Here is a 22,272-nt window from a genome sequence, read left to right as displayed (position 1 = left end):
CTGCAGGCGACAGAGAGTTTTGCATGAATGAATGAAGTTAGAAGGGGGTGTCAATTTTGTTCAGAAAATAAAATTAGCTGAATTAACCAAGTAGTAACGTAAGAAAGGCAGAATAATATTATTATCCCGTTTCAAAGTTAAATACACATTAACTGCATTTCATTTATGCACATAATTTACTTCTTTTTTTAAAAGTATATTACACCCTGTCTGACTATTTAAATGCTGTATTGACAATGTTGTTACTTTTTTACTGATTATTGAATGTATAAATATAAGTATTGTTCTTGTCTTGTTTGATTTTCAGTGCTGCACCAGTGGTGTGTTGTTCTTGATTGTATAGTATACACTTTATGTAGCCCTGTCCCCACTGTCCATAAAGTTTATTGTAAACTTGATCCAGGTTAAATGCTATTTTGCTTCACGATATAGTGTATATGTGTACCTCCACATGTGGGTTGCAGGGGTTGCTAATGTAAATCACAGCCGACCTAGGGGCGAAAGGCAGGGGACGCCTGGACAGATCACCAGTCCATCACAGGGACACATAGAGACAAACAGAGTGTATATATATAGGTATAGGTTTTCTATTTGTTTTGTTATCTTTGATATAAATGTCTTAGATTGTTCTCTCCAAACCAGCATATTTATTCTTGTACCTATATAACCGACGTGACTATGCAATATTTAATCTTGAATTAAATATTTTCAAAAGAACATAAAAGTAGCAAATGCTAAATATTGTTTAGATTCATAAATAATTCTCCATCACAACCAGCAGGAGGAGGCATAGCTACAGCTGTTTGTGTGTCTCTCTATCTCTGTCTTTCATTGTCAGTTCACTTCCCTGGTATTACAGTTTTTCTCAATTGTTTACACACAAATACTGGTACTTGAGACACAATGACCACAACAGGTATCTCATGCACCAACCCCCTGAACCAACTCTGCTAAACTACAAGCACAATTCCTGCTTTAAACTCAAATTGCAATTCTAAAACACATTTTTTTCAAAACACTACACACAATTCTCTGCATTTGGCATGCTTTCAGAAAATGTGTGTAAACAATCGAGAAAAACTGTAAATTCACATGCATCTCAGCCAATAATTTTGTTGTCTTGATATATTTTTTCATATGCATAAAGCATTGCCATTACTATTATGTGTCTTTTACTCCCTTGTTCGAATTCCCAAGTTGTAAAAAGAAAAATTTGCGAAAAACAGTCATGGCAAACAGCTATGCTAACGGATGGAAACATGAATACATGTTTTACCATGATGGAAATAACGCCATATTTAGCAACACTGCCAAATATGGCGATGAAGAATGTTCATCTGGTTCTTGTATTCCCACCAACGAAAATCAGAGCCAAAGCAGATAAAAACCCACATTAATTGCAGTCTCATTTGACCCTGGAATGAATGCTGATTTGAGAGTCAAATATCCATTCAAAATTTAGAATGAAACTGATTATTTAACCAGTGGAATTTGCATATCGGTCAGGTCAGAAGGTTTCAGAGGCAGAGTAATCAACAACAACAAAAATCAGGGTTTTGTAAAAAAATCTGATATAGGAGCATCAATTCAATATAAAGCACTTCTATGAGTAAATATTCCAATATTATCATGAAATAGCCTATTGCAAGAAAAACAATCCTTAACACATAAACAATATTGAGTCTTTTTGGCCGAGTAAGTAAACTGGAAGGAGAAAGAGAGTCAAAGCGTGTGCCACTAGTTTGCAGTGTATCATTGTATATGCATCATACGACAAATGAAATTGAGATTGAAATATCAACAAATGATCCCAAAATGTCCATGAATAGAAAGATTGTTGCAGATGGAAGACAGTTAGACAGACAAGAAAAATGGGAAGGCGAAAACATGTTTTTGCTTCAAGGAGAAAAAACGGTATGTCTTTAGTGTTATGAGGCGGTGTCGGTCGTCAAAGACTATGATCTACGTCGGCATTTTGACACCAAACAAGGAGCCAATTTATTCTGTCTTACAGTTACATCTGGCCCTTTGAGGGCAACCATTATGCTGATGTGGCCCTCAGGGAAAATGAGTTTGACACCCCTGCTCTATGTACAATGTGTACGTTTACACATATGACAGAGGTGCCATTACAGTTCTTTTATATTGTTTACACGCAATTTTGAAAGCCGGGTACTTTTTTTCAAAATATAAATCACAATTATCCAAACACCACACTCAATTTACATAATTCCTAGATTGTTTGCAAAGTGACACACTTCAGTCAAAACATATCCACATATTTGTGAAAAGGCTATTAGTTTCCATTTAACCAACACAGTCATCCATGAACTATTGCAGCCAGTTTCACACTGCTGTGATAAATGAAAAACTAAGTTTAGGAAATAGCATGTACTAGAATTTGGCCAGACATTGTTATGTAAAGGATAATTTAGATGACAAAAAAATAGTGACAAACCCACAACATTTTTTCATGATTAGTTTGAGATATAGGGAGAATGTACACAAATAGGCCAACTATAAACTTACCAAGCACTACACAACACTGATGCTGCAGACTGAATATTTCAAGTATTTATTTTCAGTATTTCTTACCATAATCAGTTACATCAACCAACAATGAAATCAATGAATGTATATGTAAATGTAAATGTACTTTATTTATACAGCCCTTTACAACAATCCATTCGGTGATCCAAAGTGCTTTACAAGAAATAAATAAATAAAGAGGAAACAATTAAAAGTAATTAAAAACAGTAAAAACAATAAAATAGTGCAAAATAAAATAAGATAGAATCAGATAAAAGATAAGAAGATAAAAGATAAAAAAGTGTCACCATACTACTCGGTATTAAAAGCCATCCTAAATAAATAGGTTTTTAGCCTTGATTTGAAGAGGCCCAGGTCAGAGATAAGACGCATCTCAACAGGGAGTTTATTCCAGAGCCTGGGAGCAGCAACAGCAAAGGCTCGATCACCCCAGTGTTTATATTTTGACCTGGGCACTTCCAGCAACATTTGGTTGTTTGACCTCAGAGCTCTACCCGGATCACGAACAGTTAAAAGCTCAGATAAATAAGATGGGGCAAGATCATGAAGAGCTATAAAGGAAAACATTAAAAGTTTAAAATCGATTCTAAAAGAGACTGGAAGCCAATGGAGAGAGTGAAGAACAGGGGTGATGTGCTCTCTTCTATTAGTGTTGGTTAAAAGACGGGCAGCAGCGTTTTGAACAAGTTGAAGGCGACTGAGAGAAGTCTGGGAAATGCCAACATACAGTGCATTGCAGTAGTCTAATCTGGAACTGATTAGCGCATGTATGAAGTACTCCACCTTCTCCTCTTCCTCTACCTCCTTCATCTCTTCTTTGAGTTCCCCCTCTTATTCTCACTCTTCTTCTTCTTCTAGCTCCTTCCATTGTTGTGGAAGACAGGTGAACCCACCTGCTGCCTTTTATAGCACACCTGAGTGCTGCATTTTCAAATTATCACGTGTGCTTCCACACCTGGTGGATGTGATTATCCATTTTGTTCATTAGCGTGGTCATCATTGGCAATCCGTGGCTTTGTAATGACAAGGAAGTAACCTCACAGTCTTTATCTGTGTCTAAGGTGTGAAAATGTGTGTAGAGTTTTACAAATCACTGTGTGTAATGTTTTGCAAAAAGGGTGAAGCAGACATTGTGTGTAGTGTTGTGCAAATCTGTGGAGGTGTTTTGCTCCCTGGGGTAGAATTTCGCAAATTGTTGGGAAATGTTTATTTTAGTGTGTAAACAATCGTAAACAAAACTGTAACAGTAAAGATAGCAGTGTTCGTATCTATCTTAGAATCCCATTTCAAAATGTGTTGCTGCTCTGAGTTGGAAAATCTGGGTTTTTACTAGAAAATAGCCATAATGACTTTGAAAATGAATGAATGAAAGAAAGAAAAGAAAAGTTAACATAATGCAAACAGACCCAAAGAAATGATGACATCATCAAGTAGTGTATTGGTTGTTCATGAAAACAGAAGGGTGGGGTTTGAGATTTCCAAAAAATAGCTTTGTAGTGTTCCCCGTTTGGCTAAAACACAGATACGTTCAAAAACTGAAGTATTCACCAAAAATGTTTTTGTGTAGACAGTCCCTTATTGTATTTAAAGGTAACACAATTGATATCTTCAACTTCAACTTCTATCAAGAAACCGTACTAAGGAACTGACCAAAGTTTTTTTAATCATGGAAACAGCATTTTGGGAGACCACCCTTACATTTTTGTATAGAAAACCAATAAACTACTTTGGGAAAACGATGATGTCATAGTCCCACCTCTGTTGATCACTATTTTCGTCATCCTCCTCCTCTTGTATTTGGAGATTGTTTGGTCTGTTCCCTTTATGTGAACTAAATATTTGCTTTTTCTTTATTTAGGAGTTTAGATTGGGCCCAAAAAAACAGCCCCACCCCACCTGAGCCTATGCACAATGTGTCAGAGCCCAACCCGACCTGTTAACTGTAATTATGAGCCTGGGCCCGATTTAAACCCGCCCAGTTATAACAACATGTCCCCACCAATATTTGAAGAAAGACAGATTGTCCCCACCTATATTAGAGACAGGACAATTGTATATGTGTGCACGATGCTGTGAGAGGAGACAAGAGCGAGTGAGCGGATTTTATGAGCATCACTGAACACATCCCAGCCGAGCAGAAGAGACAAGAGAGAGCACAGGTAATGTGCTGTTCTGTTGCACACAGGCAAATCGTGTTGTCTTCATGCTTACTCCTAAAATAAAACAAAAAACTACGTAATTGACCAAGAAGACCACAAGCCTGGCCTGTCAGGGCCTAAGGAAAGGAAGTTGACGGTAAATTTCTGCCTGACCTGTGTCTGTTGGGATTTGGGCAGAGATTCTAAACTCCAAATTCTCTCTAAATTCTTCTATTTCCATCGCTGCCAACTCTCACGCATTGGCCGTGAGACTCGCACATTTGATTGACTTCTCACGCTCTCACGCCACACCTCCGATTTCTCACGCTGAAGGACACATCACGATTAAAAACGGTTCTGAATAGCATAAGCATATGGTGCTAATATCATCCATCCTCTGAAAGGTTTGAAACCGCTCGCACCCGCGATACCAAGACAGTTCAGTTACGATACTGAGCGGCAAGAGAGGTGTCTGAGCGTTTATGGTTCTAGGAATTCAGCCAAACAAATGCGCAGAACGGGTTTTTGGTGCAAATCGGGTAATGACACTAATAATACACAATGGTAGTCTAGCAGTTAAGTAATTGGACTTCTGTTGGCAAGGTTGTAGGATTGAATCCAGGGTATCTACTTTACCATATTATTATTATTGTATAAAGCATTAGGAGTATTAAGCATTAATAATCCATAAATCATATCGTATAAAGCATTAATAAGCTTGGGATGCATAAAATATTACAATAAATAAATACATTGTGAGATGGTGGGAACCACTGGGCCGGCCATACATCAGGGCCCCATGCCACGATGTTGCTGGTGTGCCAGCGGCGCCACATAAAGGCCTGGCATATGTACTACAGCATTTAGAGTTGTTTCATGTGGATGAAGACATTTCCTGAAATGATGCTGTCAATGCTTTCAAAGAACTTTGTCAAAACGACAAAGTAAAGGATAGTTTACAGTTTGTTCCGTTTCCGTGTGGATAGGGCATAAACGTTACGCACTGCAGCTTTAATACCAGGTGTGAATGGGGGCCATACACATACATGAGGCCTGCAGGGCCTCCTACACACACACACACACACACACAGGCCTACAATCAAAACTAAATCACTGCCAGGTTTGAACAGACATACTGAGACAAAAACAAATAAAGCTGTGGTAATTAAAATAAATAACGATGCATTGCTGTATTGTTGGTTATTCTTGTGTGTGCGTGTGTGTGTGTGTGTGTGTGTGTGTGTACAGTGAGTGGGGCCTTCTGAACGGGCCTTCTCTCTCTCTCTCTCCCTCTCTCTCTCTCTCTCTCTCTCTCTGGCCCGTGAACGAGGCGACAAAATAATGTCACGTGACGTAAAAGTGGGCGGTCCTCTGACGGTGCTGAAAAAAAAGCCATTTTCTGGCGCTGCTGCAAATTCTGCGCGAGTCTGGAGCTGCTTTATTTTGCGTGGACCGCGCATATGTGAGCTGAGGGGAACTTTGATGTCACATCAGGTAGGAACCGTTCACCGTCTGCGGCCTCTCATCGTGGACGCCGCTGATCCGCCGCTCGCCGAGTCCACAGCCCCGGGAGCGGTGTCACATTTTCAGCCTCTCTTGTTCCACAGCCCTGTCAGTGAATTTAAGATGGCTGCTTTGTGTACCACTTGTGATTCTTTTTTTTTTTTCTTTTTTTTTTCTTACCTTTTCGGGTTTGAAACCGTGGCCCTGCGGCTCCTCGGTAACGCAGCCGCCGCGCGGTGTTCGCCGGCTGCGTGGGTTTGCGGTGCTCGGTGCGGGAGCGCGAGGCTCCGCAGAAAAAGGAAACGCTCTTTTGTGTTGCTCCGCTGGTGGAGGAGCAGCAGAGCTGCTGATGCCCGGGATGAGGCCACACACAGGGGCCATTCAGCTCAGCAGCCTGCTGCCGTGAAAGCAGCAGCTCGTACCCACTTCTGCTGCGTGAATCCTGCTCTAAAAACACGTTATTCTGTCCTCGGTGGACTCGTGTTCGTGGAGCAGCATCTGCCTTTGTTGTGGTTTCACTACCTGCTGTCCCAAGGACGAGCTGCAGACATGGACATTGTCTGAGGCTGAAGGAGCTGGAGCTGTGGAGCAGCCACTCACAACAGTCTCTACGAACATGATGCACACTGTCAAGTGTCTGCTTTTATTCCAAATAATAATAATAATAACAATGCAATACAACATACAATCTGTAAATCCGATTTGAGCAGCTACAGACGGATACAGCTGCAGAAATCTGATTTGTAACTCATTTCAAACCATCTCTACATGTGGTTTGAATTAGGCTTGAAAGATACCTGTGTAATCTGTTTATTATAACATTAATTTAACCATGAAAGCCTCATTACGATTGAAAATCACGTTTACAAGATTGTCCTGGCTAAGACAGCGAAGCAGCACATTTAACCAGGTTACTAACGGACAAAATAACAAACTATTATGAAATATAAAATATAATCTAAAAGGAAAACAATGGATGGAATCAAATGTATGTCATAAACTTACATTTGACCAAGGCTGCATAATCATGTCATATATAATAGTTTGGATACTGATATGATCTATTTATTTAACCAAGAAAGCCTCATTGACATCACACAACTCAGATGCAAGAGGGTCCCAACGGGCAGCAGATTTAACAGGGTTACTGATGGAAAAAATTATATAACATAAAAATATTCATGTAAAATTAAAACCAAGTACAGAATCTAAAAATCTAGAAAAAGTGTCAATATTCAGTGGAATCTGTGCAAAAATCTACAATCAGTGTTTTCCCAAAAATGCTCATGTTGTGACTATGTTTTGATACACATGATCATGAAATCATGCGATATGCAATATCAGGGTATTAACAGGGTTACTAACGGACAAATAAAACAAAAAATGTGCAGAAATATTAGAAATAATCGCGTAAAAGAAAAAAAACATACAGAATCAAACTATGTTTTGTAAAATTGTCTGAATGTGATAATCAAACAGGGAAGATTGAATCAATTAAAACATCTATACCAGTATCTGCCTAACCTTTTATGCAGGGCTCCACAATATCAGGAAAAAATTTTGATAAGCAAAAATGTTTTTGAATGCTGCAGTGATGATGTGTTAAATAACATTTATTTAACCAAGAAAGGCAGCAGATTTAACTGGGTTACTGACAGACAAAATAATACTATTCCATTATACTAAAATATACAATAAAATATTAATGCAAAAGTAAAATCAATGAAGAATCTAAAAATCAGTGTCTCCCTAACATTTTACGCAGGGACTAATGCTACACAATATAAGATGCAATGATGATATGACTTGTGATGAACAAGTACAGTCGACAGTGTTAATGTTTCTGCTTTGGATTCAGTGGTAATAGATAGATAGTAGCTTTTGCAGGCACAGACAAATATTAGACTCATTATTTTCATTCCATCAACAACATTAGGTGGATCGGCGGCCATATTGGGAGAAAAACATGACAAAATAAAAACACACATCTCCCTTTATGGTAAGATCTTGGCCTAACAAAAGTAGCCTGAGGAACATTCTCCAGTTATCTCAGTTGAAGCAGACTGAAGTGTATATTGTGCATGTTGATGTAAGGATGATGATACATTTGAGTCATATAGTGCTTTTCTAATGGGGAGCCTCTTTAATTTTCTAAGTTGACAAAACATTAGGACTCAGCGAGATCTCTGAAAATCCCGTTATAGTTACGTAAACACCGGTTCTCCTGAACAGCAGATCCTCCTGCTCCGGGCACTAGTCCGGGCACATCCGGTTGCGTACATTGAACCGCAGAAGAAGAATAACGTCCGTTGTGGAGGTGTTTCACGAGCGACAGTGTCTTCTGACTCTGGGTCTGACTCCGGGTCAAAGTCATAAAAGGGACTGCGGCGGGGAGTCGTGAAGAAGCTATTTTTAAACATTGTTAAAACAATGTTTTGATAATGAGGAGCAGTGCATCCACCGTTCCAGAGGGGGGAGCTGCGCTTCTGAGAGCGGGTGTGCTGAATGTCACTTCCGGGGTACTGGCCATTCACAACACAGTCTGTCTTCTCAGGGGATATTTATGTCTGAAATAGCACGTTTGACAAGTGCTTCAAAAAGGACAGCTTTCTATCAGCTCGTTTCCAGCAACTAGGAGGTTTTTGACCATAAAAACAAGTTAATGTATGTAAGTAGACCTCCATAACTAACATATATGTGCAACAGGACCACTCTATGTGAGCTTTAACACACAGGCCGGAGCATGCGTTTCATGTTTTACAGCAAAATCATCCTTTCTGATATGTGAAGACCACCGTGGTTCCATTACACACTTGGGAAAGGGAAGGGTTACAATCTACAGTTACTCCATTAGAGCTCACTAATTCTTCCATTTTTACATTTATTCTTACGTTTTCCATTACTTCATAGTACCTCTTCAAAGTGGGCGGGGTCGTCATAGCACTGCATGTGACAATGTTTTATACCCGACACAAACGCACTGACTAGTGACGGGCAAAGCAGTTGTTTTGTTGCAACTGAATCAGATCATTAAAAAGATTTGTTCACAGAATTGTTCAGTACTTGACCAAGTGCTGCATGACCGGAGCACAGACTCTGTCTGATCCAGTCACTGAACTGAAATACCACTGAACGGGTTGTGATTCGGCTCACGATCGCCAGCTTTCAGCAGTGCACCAGACTTCTCTGTTAAATATTGAGATTTTAGATTTTATTTCCTTTGCTTTTTTTTTTAAGTCTTCTTAACAGGGGTGGGGGGAAACAATCTAATCATCCACGATTCTGAATCGATTCATACATTTCAAAAATTGATTAAAAATATATATATATATATATATATAATATATATATATTAAAGTGTCTATTTTGAAAAAACACACAAAACACCAGTTTGTTATTTGTGTACAGTTTATTTTTGTAACTTCTGGGAGAAAAAGGCAGCTAGCCTAAGCTTTTATTTATGCAAGTTATTTTTTTGTAAAGTTAGTAAGTTTTTATTTGTTTTGAATGAATACATGTTAACTTTTGTCTTAAGTTTGCTATTGTGTGATCACATTATCACATTATCTTTTACAAACGGTATTGTTTTGATGCCATAATTTACCTTAACACACTTTTTGAATCGAGAATCGATTTTGAATCGAATCCTGACCCCAAGAATTGGAATCGAATCGAATCGTGAGCCACCCAAAGGTTCACATCCCTACTTCTTAACTGATCTACAGTTTGGCATTGTCCAGTTTGATTCTTGTGTCGGACGTCGCACTCATGACTCTTCCTGACACCGACACTCCCTCACCAGTCAGTGGCAGGCAGTCGGTTGACATCACATTTTAGTATTGGCTCATCATAACAGGTACTAACAAATGGAGTGTTTCCACTGACTCTATTTGGCTCGTCACGGCACGGTTAAGATGCCTTTCCACTAGTAAAAATAAAAAGTACCTGGTATACAATACTATACTATTTTTTTAGTACCTGCTCTGGCGAGGTTCCAAGGGTGCAGAGTAGGTACTGTGCGTGCCGTTGCCAGACTGCCGGCTACTGATTGGCCAGGGTGCCTCACAGGACTACACAAACATCAAAACTAGTTAACAATCCTAAAAACGTGGGTTAATCTCCAACAATTACCAGGGAAATGTCAAAAATCTCAATATTTAATAGAGGAGTGGTGTGTTTAGGGACAGCACGTAATCAGTGATGCTGTCCAGCGAGGGGCGAGCTGCATACGTCCTGCCGCTTATATGACTGTGTCAGATGGAGTCTGTGCTCTGGTCATGGAGGACGTATACTGAACAAATGTTTTTAATAAACTGACACTGAAAACAGCTGCTTTACAAGTCACTAGTCACTGGTTTGTGTATGTGTGTAAAAGTCACCGCAGCTTCAAGCAGCAGTGCAATGATGACTCCGCCCACATTGAGAAGGTATTTAGGTAGTGGAGATGCAACCAAACCATGCCATGTTGTGCTGTACTGAGGCGAGTGGAGTAGAGCTGGTGGAAAAGGGCCAAGTAATGCTGGAACTGTATAATGGAAAAACACCACCAAGCTCACATTAGTTTTCAGGCAGACGGACAAGTGTCCAAACTTTGTGTGTTGAGACATAACCAGCTTATCTGCAGGTGTTGCTTTGGTAACAAACACAGATGGTAGAATAGCGGAGATGCATCATCTCACTCTTCAAACGGTCGCTCTGTTAAGTCTTGGTGCAGAACTCCTTTGTAGTTGGAATGAATACCTTTTGATGTTGTGCGTCGTAAAAATGCAATTTGGAAATTCGATTTGAGTAGCCACAGACCGAGATGCATCTGTTGAAATCTGATTTGAATCAAATTTCAAACCACCTCCAAATGTGGGTTCAATCAGATAGGTTTTTTTTTATATACTGACTTCATGTGTTTTGCTGCAGTTCAGATCTATCTGGAAGTCTGAACAAGCCTTAGATTCAGTTGTTTTTGCAAATGTGACTGACCCACTGAAGCCTCCCCGTCCTCATGTGCTTCCTCTGCAGATCTGGACATGGAGAAAATGCAGCCCAACCGGATTAAAATCACAGATCTGAACCCACACCTCACGTGTCCACTGTGCGCCGGCTACTTGATCGATGCGACAACCATCGTCGAGTGCCTGCACTCCTGTAAGTCCCACGCATTTAAGCATCACGTGAGAATGTAATGCATGTGTGTTTCACCGTTCATCTCAGTGAGGAACGAGATCGTCATTTTAAACCCACCGTGTTGTATAAACTGAGAAGAACATCCTGCATGCGAGGGATGTGAGTGTTGTCACACCAACTCCAGAAAGCAGAATGTGCAAAACTCCATCAAGGTCACTCAGTTCCCCACAGTGTCAATACAGACTTCTATCTCACAAAGGTTAATAAAAAAATTCAGAACTTTGTTTGGAACATTACCAAAATCTATTAATTTCTTCCTTAGGCTATAACCTAGGAAATTAAATTCAGAAGCTGTCCTTTATTTTTGAGTTATGCTGCTTAGTAATTCTCTCCCCTTGAACTGTCAAACATTTTATTGCACATCACAAGGGAATTTTTGTTTAGTTAAAGTGTGTTTAGTGTTTTTTCATTCATTGAGCAAAATAAATCAACATAAATAAAAAAGTTTCTACATTAATCCATTTGTTGATACTTCTAGTAATGTTACCATTCTATTATGGTAAGAATCTGCTCCCAAAGACGTCACAAAGAAGAACCACATGTTCAAGAAATGTGTATCTCTTATAATGGAGGTACAAAACTGTCATAAATCTCATTGGATTTTAATGAAATGTGATTATGCAGGAACAGACACTCTACCATCAGATTAAGTCCAGATGTGTATATCTCAGCAATATCGTCACAGATCAGGATCAATTTTTTCATGTTTATGTTGGCTGGTAATCGCTATAAGCAGGTAAAGATCTATATAGAATAGATCCAGTGGATTAAAACACCTTAGTGGAGGTCTGTGCTCTCTGAGAAATAATACTATACAATTGCTTAACGTCAGTAACCAGTTATTGAATAAACGGTCTGTCTAACTGCAACTATATTCATACATTTTCAATAAAAAATAATGCATAAACTAAATATTACATGAAATAGGTCATCCATCCATCTTCTACTGCTTTATCCTCTATGTGAGGGTGATGCTGACATAGGGCAGTAGGCGGGGTCACACCCTGGACAGTTTGCCAGTCCATTGCAGGTTCCACATACTGTAGATACAATCAACCGTTAACTCTCACACCTACGGTCAAATTGGAGTGTCCAATTTACCTAATCCCCATATTGCCTGTTTTTGGACTATGGGAGGAAGCCCAGGAGAACCCCCCTCAAACCTGGGACTTCTTGCTGCAAAGGCAGGAGTGCTAACCTCTGCACCGACCGTGTGACTGAAATAGATCACCATCAAAAAGAATGATATAATCAGCCAATGCCAATCATTTTTCTTTTTAAATGGCAATTATTAGGTGTTTTTGTTAACGACACATTAATACTGAAAACTGCTCAAACACTGCTGTGTCCGTTCTCTCTTCCTGTAGTTTGTAAAACCTGCATCGTTACCTTCCTGGAGACAAATAAGTTCTGTCCTCGATGTGACGTCCAGGTCCACAAGACGTGTCCACAGCTCAGCATCAAGTAAGTCTGGTTGAAAAAGAAAGTCCAAACACCTGAATGCTGTTTGTATATTCTCTAATATTGGAAATCTTTCTTTCTTTTCCCCTCTAAGAGCGGACAAAACTCTACAAGATATTGTATATAAGCTTGTTCCAGGTTTATTCAAAGGTAAGACCTGGTGATTTGAGGCGGCTGTAATGTTCCCATCGTTTGGTCTTTGTTGAGTTTTCATCTTTGTTTTCCTCCGAAACTAGATGAGATGAAACGGAGGCGAGACTTTTACGCAGAGAACCGTGAGCTGGAACCAGGGGAAGTAGTGGAGACGTTTAACATAGCAGAAGATGAAATCATCAGTCTGTCCATACAGTTCTACGAGAGGAACAAGTGAGTCGCTCAGCTCTGATACTGGGGTATTTATGGCAGAGCCATCAAACTCAAATGACCTGGAAACCAATTCATTTCTAGTCTGATCAGGATGGGGAAGGTAAAGAGAAATACTGGGCCTTTTCTTAGCCCTTTTTTACAGTTGTAGCACAGCTCGGCACAGCTTTTTTTAAATTTTATTTTCCATTAGCGCCTGAGATTCCAAGCGAGCTGAGCGGATACTAAAATGTGATGTCCACAGACTGCCAGCCACTGATTGGTCAGTGAGTGCGACATCCAACACAAGAATCAAACGGACTTAAAAAAAATCCTGAAAACACGCGTTAGCAAAGGAAAAGTCTAAAATCTCAATATTTAACCGAGGAGTTTGGTGTATTTAGTGACAGCGCTGCTGAAAGCCGGCGATCGTGAGCCGTATCACAACCCGTTCAGTGGTATTTCAGGTCAGTGACTGTCGAGCCTTGTTTATACTTGCGCGTGACAATGTGACGCGGGGCTCCGCAGACGACATGTGACCTACATGCATGCATGGAGGCGTTTATGCTCAACATGTTGTTCATTGCAGTGTTCGCCTCAATGGCAGGGGGCCGGATAAATATCCGCTGCCAAGCAACAGTAGTAAGCAAAAACTTTACACCATTGAATTTTAGCTTATCGCTTACAGTGGTCTCAAAATTTCCATCTCGTTTTTCACGTATTGGGACAACCATCCCAGCTCCACCAGAATCACTGGGAGGGCTTTTCCCCCTGCGTCACCACTCTTTCCATGGGCTCGTTTTTTGCCCTTCACAAATTGATCCCTTATGTTTTTTCACGTCCTATGGCAAAAACCATTGTCCTTTTGTAACGTGGTAGCAATCTCCTTCCATGAATATAAGGCCATTTGACTGTCTTGGTGCTCTCGGACAGAAGAGTAATACAAACACCGCGACACCTTTTGGAGCTGACGCGCCCGGTCCGACACAGGATATGGCGTCATTTTTGTTGCGTGCCCAGCACACTACGGCGACTATACACCTAGCTTCAAAGTCTGTGCTCCAGTCCTGCAGGAAGTACTGAACAATTCTGTTAAGTAATCTTTTTAATCAACCAAGTCTAATGATTCAGTTATAGCGAAAAACAACTGCTTACAAGTCACCAGCGATTTGTGTATGAAACAGTCACGGCAGTTTCCTCCACCCACGTTGAGGAGGAACTATTGAGTAATGGAAATTGACCCAAACTGTGTAGACTTGAGCCATGCCATGCTACAACTGTATAGTGGAACGGTGCCGTAAGTCCCACATTTTTGGGAAAAAATCAACTATTAAATTTGACTGGGGCGATATGAGCTTAAAATTAGAATTGATATTCCATCATATTGCTGCAACAAATAAATATTGTACATAATGTACCATTTGTTTTCCTGCAGAAACAATGAGAAGCAGCGCTCAGAAGTGGAAGGAGACAAGGTAAAAGGAAGCTCTGCTTTGCTCAGTTTTGAAGCAAAGTTGACAAACTGCATGTGTGATGTGGTTTTGCTGTTCTTCACCCTCTGGATTAATGTGTCGCCTCTCTGCTCTTTTTTATTTCTCCTCTTTGTTCTCAGGCCAATGGTAAACGTTTCCTGCAGTGTCCGGCAGCCATGTCTGTCATGCACTTAGCAAAGTTTCTCCGGAGCAAGATGGATATTCCCAACAACTACCGGGTAATTAAACGCAGATCAACCAGCAAACTGTCTGGTTCTGTGTTAGTCAACACTCAAGCCAGGATCAGATTTCATGATATGTATAAGTGTAAAGCCCAATTTATACTCCTGCGTAAAGCCTCTGCGTCGTCTCCGACTGCACAAAATATTTTTTAAGTGTCCGTCACTCCGTCAAGGGACAACGGAGACGGCAAGAGCTGCGATTGGTCCTCAGGACAGGCCGAGCGAAGCTGCTCTGTGCCGGCTCACAGTGCGCACTGAGCGTCCACAGAGGCGGAGCTGATCACCGCCGACAACGTCGCTGCCAAACTATAAATACGTCATCTCTTAATACACACTTAATACACATTATCTTAAAACTGCGTTCCGTGACACAGAAAAGTGAGAAACGGCCACTGTTTCAACAACAACAGTCTTTCTCTCTCGGACGCCATTGCTCACTGTAGCCAAAAGCAACAATCTAGTTTATAGGTCATTAGGGAGGCGGGGCAAGGAGTTGTCAATCATTACTAGGGATGGGAATTTCACACATTTTTAGAGTCGATTGTCGAGGTCCACGTGTCGAATTTTTTGTCGACTTTTTTTTTTTTTTTTTTTTCTACATCAGCAGCAACAGCAGCAATGTGGGGGCGTAAACTATTATACAGTGTACTACTTCATTTTAGGCTCAAAAACATGGCTGTAATGTCAAAAAAAGGAAAAAAAGCGGACTCTCCGCTGGAACGCGTGTGTCGCCACTCGCCAAACGGCTCAGGTTTTTGAACCTGCGCTCGTTAGGTGTCCACCAGAGTGAAGTACAGTGATCTTGACTGTGTGAGATGCCGTCTTCATGTAGCGCTTGTGTTATGTCCCCCACTCACGTCCTAAACTTAAGTGCAACCTCGTTCGCACTGCACGCACACACACACGCTTGGACGCGCACACAGCCACTCGAGAGAACGAGCCGGACGCACGCATGTGAGAGCGCAGAGAGCCTGAACAGCAGGATCACCTTTTCTTGCACAGCTTCTTTAACCTCCATGGTTGTGAACTTTACGTGTTTGTGACACTTCGACTTTTTTTACTTTTCATTTTTTTGTCGAGGTGCGCACGTGTCGATTGTCGATCGATTTGTCGACAAAAAAGTCCCATCCCTAATCATTACTCTCCGTCAGACGTCACAAACTTGCGATGCGCTGGTGAATCTTGTCTGTGATTGGACAGTCTTTCTGTGGAAGTCCTGAGAGCTACCGTAATGACAAGTATATGGGAGCAAAGCTCAATTTTTCTGCTTTCTGGTGTCCACCCATCATCTACCTCTTTATCCTCCACATGAGGCTTGTGGGGGGTGCTATGTCAATCTCAGCTGACATAGGGTGAAAGGAGAGAGTTACAGTATTGAGTATGCATGCCAAATCCTGTCGGTGACGACAGTATGGTAAAGGAAGGGTTAAAAACATCAGCAGCAGAAACAAAGTGCTGTACGTCAAAATCACTTACAAATCAGCCTGAATTCATGTAGTCTGATCCTGGCTTAACATGAAATAGAGCTGGGTCTGGGATTAAGGCACTCTAAACTTGGGCTGAAGTTACCTGACTGAAGAAGAGGGAGTTTACAGCTGGATTATGGTGGAGAAAGCTACGTGAAGAGATGCTCCATCCACATTCATTACATAGACTCTATGCACTTTGTTCTCCATGTTGTGAATAAATAAACTGCACTTTTATCTTTTCACGGACATTTTGTTTTCTTCAGTTAGACAGATATCGTGCTCTATCTCTGTATTATTGGTATCGTGGATCATGTTATCGCGTATCGTGAGGTACCTTGTGATTCCCGCCCCAAACATGCACATTGGCGCTAGACAAATTGAATTGAAACTGCTTTTTGTTAAAGACAGTTTGCTGTTTTCTTCGCGTATCATTGCTTTTAAATGGTGTTGACTGTGTGTTACAGGTGGAGGTGTTGTATGGAGACGAGCCCTTGAAGGATTACTACACACTGATGGACATCGCCTACTTCTACGAGTGGAGACGAGTGAGTGACAGATTTGGATTTATAATGTTCAGTACTGCTGCTTTTTCATTTTCTGCTATTTGTAGAGCAAATAGTTGTTGGCTTCTGTTATTAATATAAAACCTATTGTATACAATCACCTTACAGCATTGGTTCTCAAAGTGCGGCCCGGGGGCCAATGACGGCCCGCAGAAACATTTCTGGCGGCCCGCAATGAATTACAGTTGATAGTTTTAATCCAGGAGCGACTAAGCTTGTTAAATGTTTATTGGACATTACTGGATACAGACCAATAAGTGTAAACAAAAATACTGGGTATTTACCTGGTTTCTATATGGTGAATTTTAGTGTATTATTGGGTTATAAGCTGGTAATAAGCAGGTAGCTACAGCCCCCAATTACTAGCTATTTACCCAGTAAATATATGGTAACAGAAATGTGTTACTTGGTATTAACCTGTAATTATAAGGTAAGAACAATGGCCAAAATACTGGGTAATTACCCAGTAAATTATAAAGCGTTATTATATTAATGCTTAAATTACATTAATGCTTATATTACTTAACGCTAAACTGTAGAACTGCAATCTGGTCCTTAAAATGATTACAAATGGGATTTCTTTCTGGGTTTTTTTTCCTTTGGCAGCCCTCAGTCCAATGTTGGGTTCCTAAATTGGCCCTCAGGTATCAAAACTTTGAGAACCCCTGCCTTACAGTATTGGAAAGCCATTGAACACTCACATAAACACTAGGGCTGTAATCAACCAAAGAAATTCTTTGTCGACTTAAGCCCTGAAATTTTGACAAAAAATCGACTAATCGGGCTGTGCTTTGTGGGTCTGAGGCGCGCTGCGGCTGGAGTTCAACAGAGTCTGACAGCATTTTTGCATTATGTGCATCTCCGCAATACCATAGCCCGTGATAACCCGAAAATAATGTACAATGTCAACTAGTAATGTCAGCACAATAACTTTTGAGGAATATTTAGATTATCTGGCTCTGTGCATGTCCTTGCACAGAGTGAGACTGAACATAGGAGCTCGGCTTCGTGACTGAGACACAAATACACTATTAACTTAAAACTTTTACTCCTAAACACAAAAGGCAAGTCCACTTTAAAGTGGACATTATGCAAAATCAACCTTTTAATCAATTAAATGGGTCCTATCAGCCAGCGAAGTGTGAAAAAAGATGACTCACTCATGTTTTTGTGGTCCTCCTCAGTCTAAGTACAGGAGATAAAACACATGATGTTGACTCCTGCACTCATTGGGACGTCACAATGTGCAAAATTCCTGGATTTGTTGTCTTGCGGAGCTCAACACACTGTCCATAAAACACGCAAGAGTGCAGGCGAGGGCAACGGTTTCCGAAACCTGAAGTCCGCAAAAAGTTCTATTCTTGGCTCCACAGTGCAGCACAGAGTTCTACACAAACTTCTAGCCTCAGAGGATTTATCTGTCCAGTGGATATATGTTATATATTACGGCAATGTGCCTGCTAGAGCCTGCAAATGATTTTCCAACTGCTGTAAGCTCCCGTAGCCCCTGAGGCTGATGTCATTTCCTGTCCCTTAAGTTTCGTTTTTTTGAAGAGATAATACATAACAGAGCGTTCTGAACAGGGCTGTTTTGGCAGCGTGATTGAACTGCAGTGGTGCTTAATCCTTATGGTACTTTGACCAAAGCATGTCACAGACATGTTCATTAGGACACCAGAGAACTAGATTACTTGGAGAAATAGGATATAATATGGGACCTTTTAAGAAAAAAATAAATGAACGGAGCAACCTTAGCTTACCGTTTTTAAATGATATGCCATGTTTGTAGTGAAGTTTGCATTCACACTGCTAATATCTTTGACATGGATGCGCCAGGAGGACTGACTGTTGCCTAAAATGAAAAGCTCAAAATTCACTTTTAATTAATGGCAACGCTAATCTGTCTGTCAGTAGCCACACATGGATATATAATATGAACTGGATAGAGCAATTTTCCCAATTGCCTTCACTACAGACTGTGACAAACCCAGTAATCCAGATGGATCCTGGCATTTAAAGACTTTTTACTTTTTATTCTTTGTCATTGTGTATTATATGTTTTGGGTAACATCTACTACACGTCTGTCCGTCCAGGGAGTGGATCCCTCACCTGTGGTTCTCCCTAAGGTTTCTACCTTTTTTCTCTGTTACAAGGGTTTTTTCACTGGTAGTTTTTCCTTACCCTGTTCGAAGGTCTAAGGACAGAGGATGTTACCAACCCTGTGAAGTCCTGTGAGAAAAACTATGTTTTGTAAACTGTGGGCTATACAAATAAAGATTGATTGATTGATTGAGTAAAAGTGTGGAAAAAGTGTCCACGGGACACCTCGAGACATGGTGTCCCGTGGACATGGACACAGGCTTTTATAAATCTTTATATTCTATATTTTTAATTCATGGAGTTTCATGTTTGAAAAACATTCCTAAATGCCATAAAAAGCCCAGACAAATCTTATTTCTCAGAGTGACGTCACAGCTGTGTACGAGCACAGCAAAGCGCGGTCATGTGGTGTCCCGGGAACGGCTCTGCTGTCAGTGAACAGTACGACATGAAAACTTTATGAGAAATGTGAATAAATGAAGACAATGAGGGGGTTTTGTTTACATACATAAACATATAATATATATATACATATACATAAAATATTATGATAAAGCAGGTTTTCGTTATTTATTCGTCGCTCATTAGCATTTATTTTCAAACGTATTTTCGATGTATTAACGAGCTGCTGTGTGGATTCATTGAGGAGAGCAGACTGACATACATGCTGCACTTTATCACTGTGTTCAGTGTCGGACATTGTGACACTGATGACGGTGTGGACTGTGGAGCTGTGACCGTGTGATGCACTGAGACCTGCGGTCACGTCACCACTGATTCCCGGGGAGGCTGTTTGTCTCATCGTCACTATCTGTTCATGAAGTTACTGTTAAATGTGGCGAACGCGCGAATTAGAGTTGACACCTACCGCCGCCTTCCAATCATTGCAGTCAGTAGAGCCTCAGCTGCCGAGCAAACCACGGGATGCCAGTTACGTCTGAGCTACGATGGCGGATAAAACGAAACCTAAAAGACCTTGGTATTTTGAATTTGAGTGTCGTAACCGTTTTTGGCCACATTCTTACATATGGCGCCTTTAATTTTATTTTATTTTTTTAATATCACATGAGTGTTGTTGTCTGGTATTGCTAACAGTGGCTAACCATGGCCAGCCTGAACTCTAACTGGGTCACTGTGTCTCAAACTGAGACGCAGTGACCCAGTTAGGACCTCGGCATTCCGATAAATGGATGTCTCAGCTCACGTCAGCAGCAGTAATAATGGTGTGTTCCTCTCTACAGACTGGACCCATCCCCTTGCAGTATCTGGTCAAACCCACCCGGAAGCGCAGGAGGCCGTCCCAGTCTGCTGCTCAGGGCCACTCCGACGGCGTCAACACCAGCCCCACGTCGGAGAGCGACTCCCAGAGCGACAAAGTCCACAGCCCCGCTGCGGCGGCACCGCCCCGAGCCTCCTCACAGTCCAACCCCGTCTCCCACAATCCATCTCCTGCCATCCAAAGCTCCAACGGTACCACTGTGCCCAACAACAACAACAACAACAACAACAACAACACTCAGCGACACACTCTCGCCTCCAAACAGGGCGCCAGCACTCGCAAGGTGACTGTCAACGGCACAAGCTCTGGAACAGGCAAAGAGGAGGCGAGGGGAGGCAGCAAAAGTGGTTTGCCGCCGGCAACCTAACACTGTGCGTGCGTGCGTGCGTGTATGTGTGTGGGGGGGGGTTGGCGGGAGCAGCAGGGAGGACAGTGTTTGAATTGCTCCCGCATTTCTTTCTTTCTTTCTTCAGAGCAAAAAGAGGAGTTTGACGTCTCCTTGTGGACAAACTGGGGCCAGATTATCATGTTTGAAACAGCAAAGACTGAAAGTACAGCCAAATAGACACTCGTATGTATGTGTGTGTGTGTGTGTGTGTGTGTGTGTGTGTGTGTGTGTGTGTGTGTGCGTGTTTGTGTGTGTTAGACTAGAGCAGTGCACACATACAAACTGTACAGTATGTATCAAATTTGAGCATGTGTGCATACATATGTATAAACTTATCTTTTATACAAGATATTGTAATCGTTTTGTATTGTATATGCAGTGGGTCTGTTTCATTTCCATTGTTCTCTCAACGTTGGTTCGGCTTCCATTTAAAAACATGCTTTAAAAAAAAAAAAAGAAAGAAAAGAAAAGGCATCGCAGTGCAGTTCACTGCAGAGGTTGGATGTAAAGGAAGAAAAAAACATAGTGAATAATCAGTTTTGCCTTTGTCCTGTTAATAACTGCTGTATAAATGTCCAGTAAAAGCAAGCACTCATCCGCTCACATTACTTTACAACTGTTGATGCACTTTGTTAAGGTCAGGTTTCACAAAACAAAACCAGTTAAGTATTTTCCAGCAGCAGATGCATTTATATTTACATTCACACAAGTCCAAGCACTACCATGGAAGTGAGCAGCGACCGTGTTCCCTCCGTCGTGGCAAACTCTAAAGGGATTTGGATTGAATTTTTTCCGCCACATCTGTTCCATTTTTCAACATTCCTTTTTGTTTCTTTTCAACAAACTGATACTACTTTTTTTTTTTTCTTAAATCAGCCATATGTGCATGTTTTAGGTCAATAAAATGTTTACTTACTAGGTTTGTCTGACCTGTTTATGCTTCACAGATCATCTGAGCAGATTGTTGTGATGTATGTCGGGAAAACTAAGGAAAGAAGAAAAATAATTTGTCAAAATTTCAAACGGTTTCATGATCGTATGTTGGGCATTGGGTAGTTCAAACTACACAAGTTAAATATGGACTATATGCACCGTGTCTTCCTTTGAGATGTTCTACAGAAGTGACTGAGAGTGTTTTAGAGAAGAGTGATGCAGCAGTGTTCCACTTTTGTACGCTCACAACACTTTTTTAAAATCTTGAAGGGGCTGATTTTAAAAAAAGTGTCTAGAGTCTAACAATTAATCGCAGTTTTTCGAAAAGTTTTCAAATCGCAAGGGGGTGCAATATTTATTATAGCCAAAATGAGTGACAAAATACCCTTTTAGATTAAAGGTGCATTATGTAATAAATAAGTAAGTCCTTAATTGTCTCTGTCACGAGAAATCTAAAGCAACTGGACATAAAATCCTCCTAATATGTCACAGAGACTCAGGAATAATGTTCATATAACAAACTGAACTCACCAACAACAACAGTACAGCCAAAATATTTGCATTAAAAAAAATTATTTTGCAGACTGTAAATCATGTTTTGGCATGTGGTGCCACCTACTGCCGTCTACCAATCATTGCAGTCAGTAGAGTCT

The 22,272-nt window shown here is 40.8% G+C and overlaps 1 protein-coding gene across 1 annotated transcript; it reads left to right on the top strand.

The window, feature by feature from the left end:
* The first annotated feature begins 6,123 nt into the window (after positions 1-6,123).
* Positions 6,124-20,961, top strand: LOC310941130 (polycomb complex protein BMI-1-like). The gene is made up of 9 exons (XM_083906241.1): positions 6,124-6,182; positions 11,205-11,330; positions 12,737-12,833; positions 12,925-12,980; positions 13,067-13,196; positions 14,608-14,647; positions 14,785-14,883; positions 16,820-16,900; positions 20,261-20,961. The coding sequence occupies exons 2-9, from the start codon at positions 11,213-11,215 to the stop codon at positions 20,663-20,665; spliced, it is 1,026 nt and encodes a 341-aa protein (XP_083762367.1). The 5' UTR covers positions 6,124-6,182; positions 11,205-11,212; the 3' UTR covers positions 20,666-20,961.
* Positions 20,962-22,272: the final 1,311 nt, after the last annotated feature.

Source organism: Microchirus variegatus (genome assembly GCF_963457635.1).
Source record: "Microchirus variegatus genome assembly, chromosome: 19".
NCBI lineage: Eukaryota > Metazoa > Chordata > Actinopteri > Pleuronectiformes > Soleidae > Microchirus > Microchirus variegatus.
This window is presented reverse-complemented; position numbering and strand designations above follow the sequence as displayed.

Coding starts and splice junctions, on each gene's coding strand:
- LOC310941130 (XM_083906241.1), top strand. CDS start 11,213: ATGGAGAAAATGCAGCCCAACCGGATTAAAATCACAGATCTGAACCCA. Junction 11,331..12,736: donor CGTCGAGTGCCTGCACTCCT/GTAAGTCCCACG, acceptor CTCTTCCTGTAG/TTTGTAAAACCTGCATCGTT. Junction 14,884..16,819: donor ATATTCCCAACAACTACCGG/GTAATTAAACGC, acceptor TGTGTGTTACAG/GTGGAGGTGTTGTATGGAGA.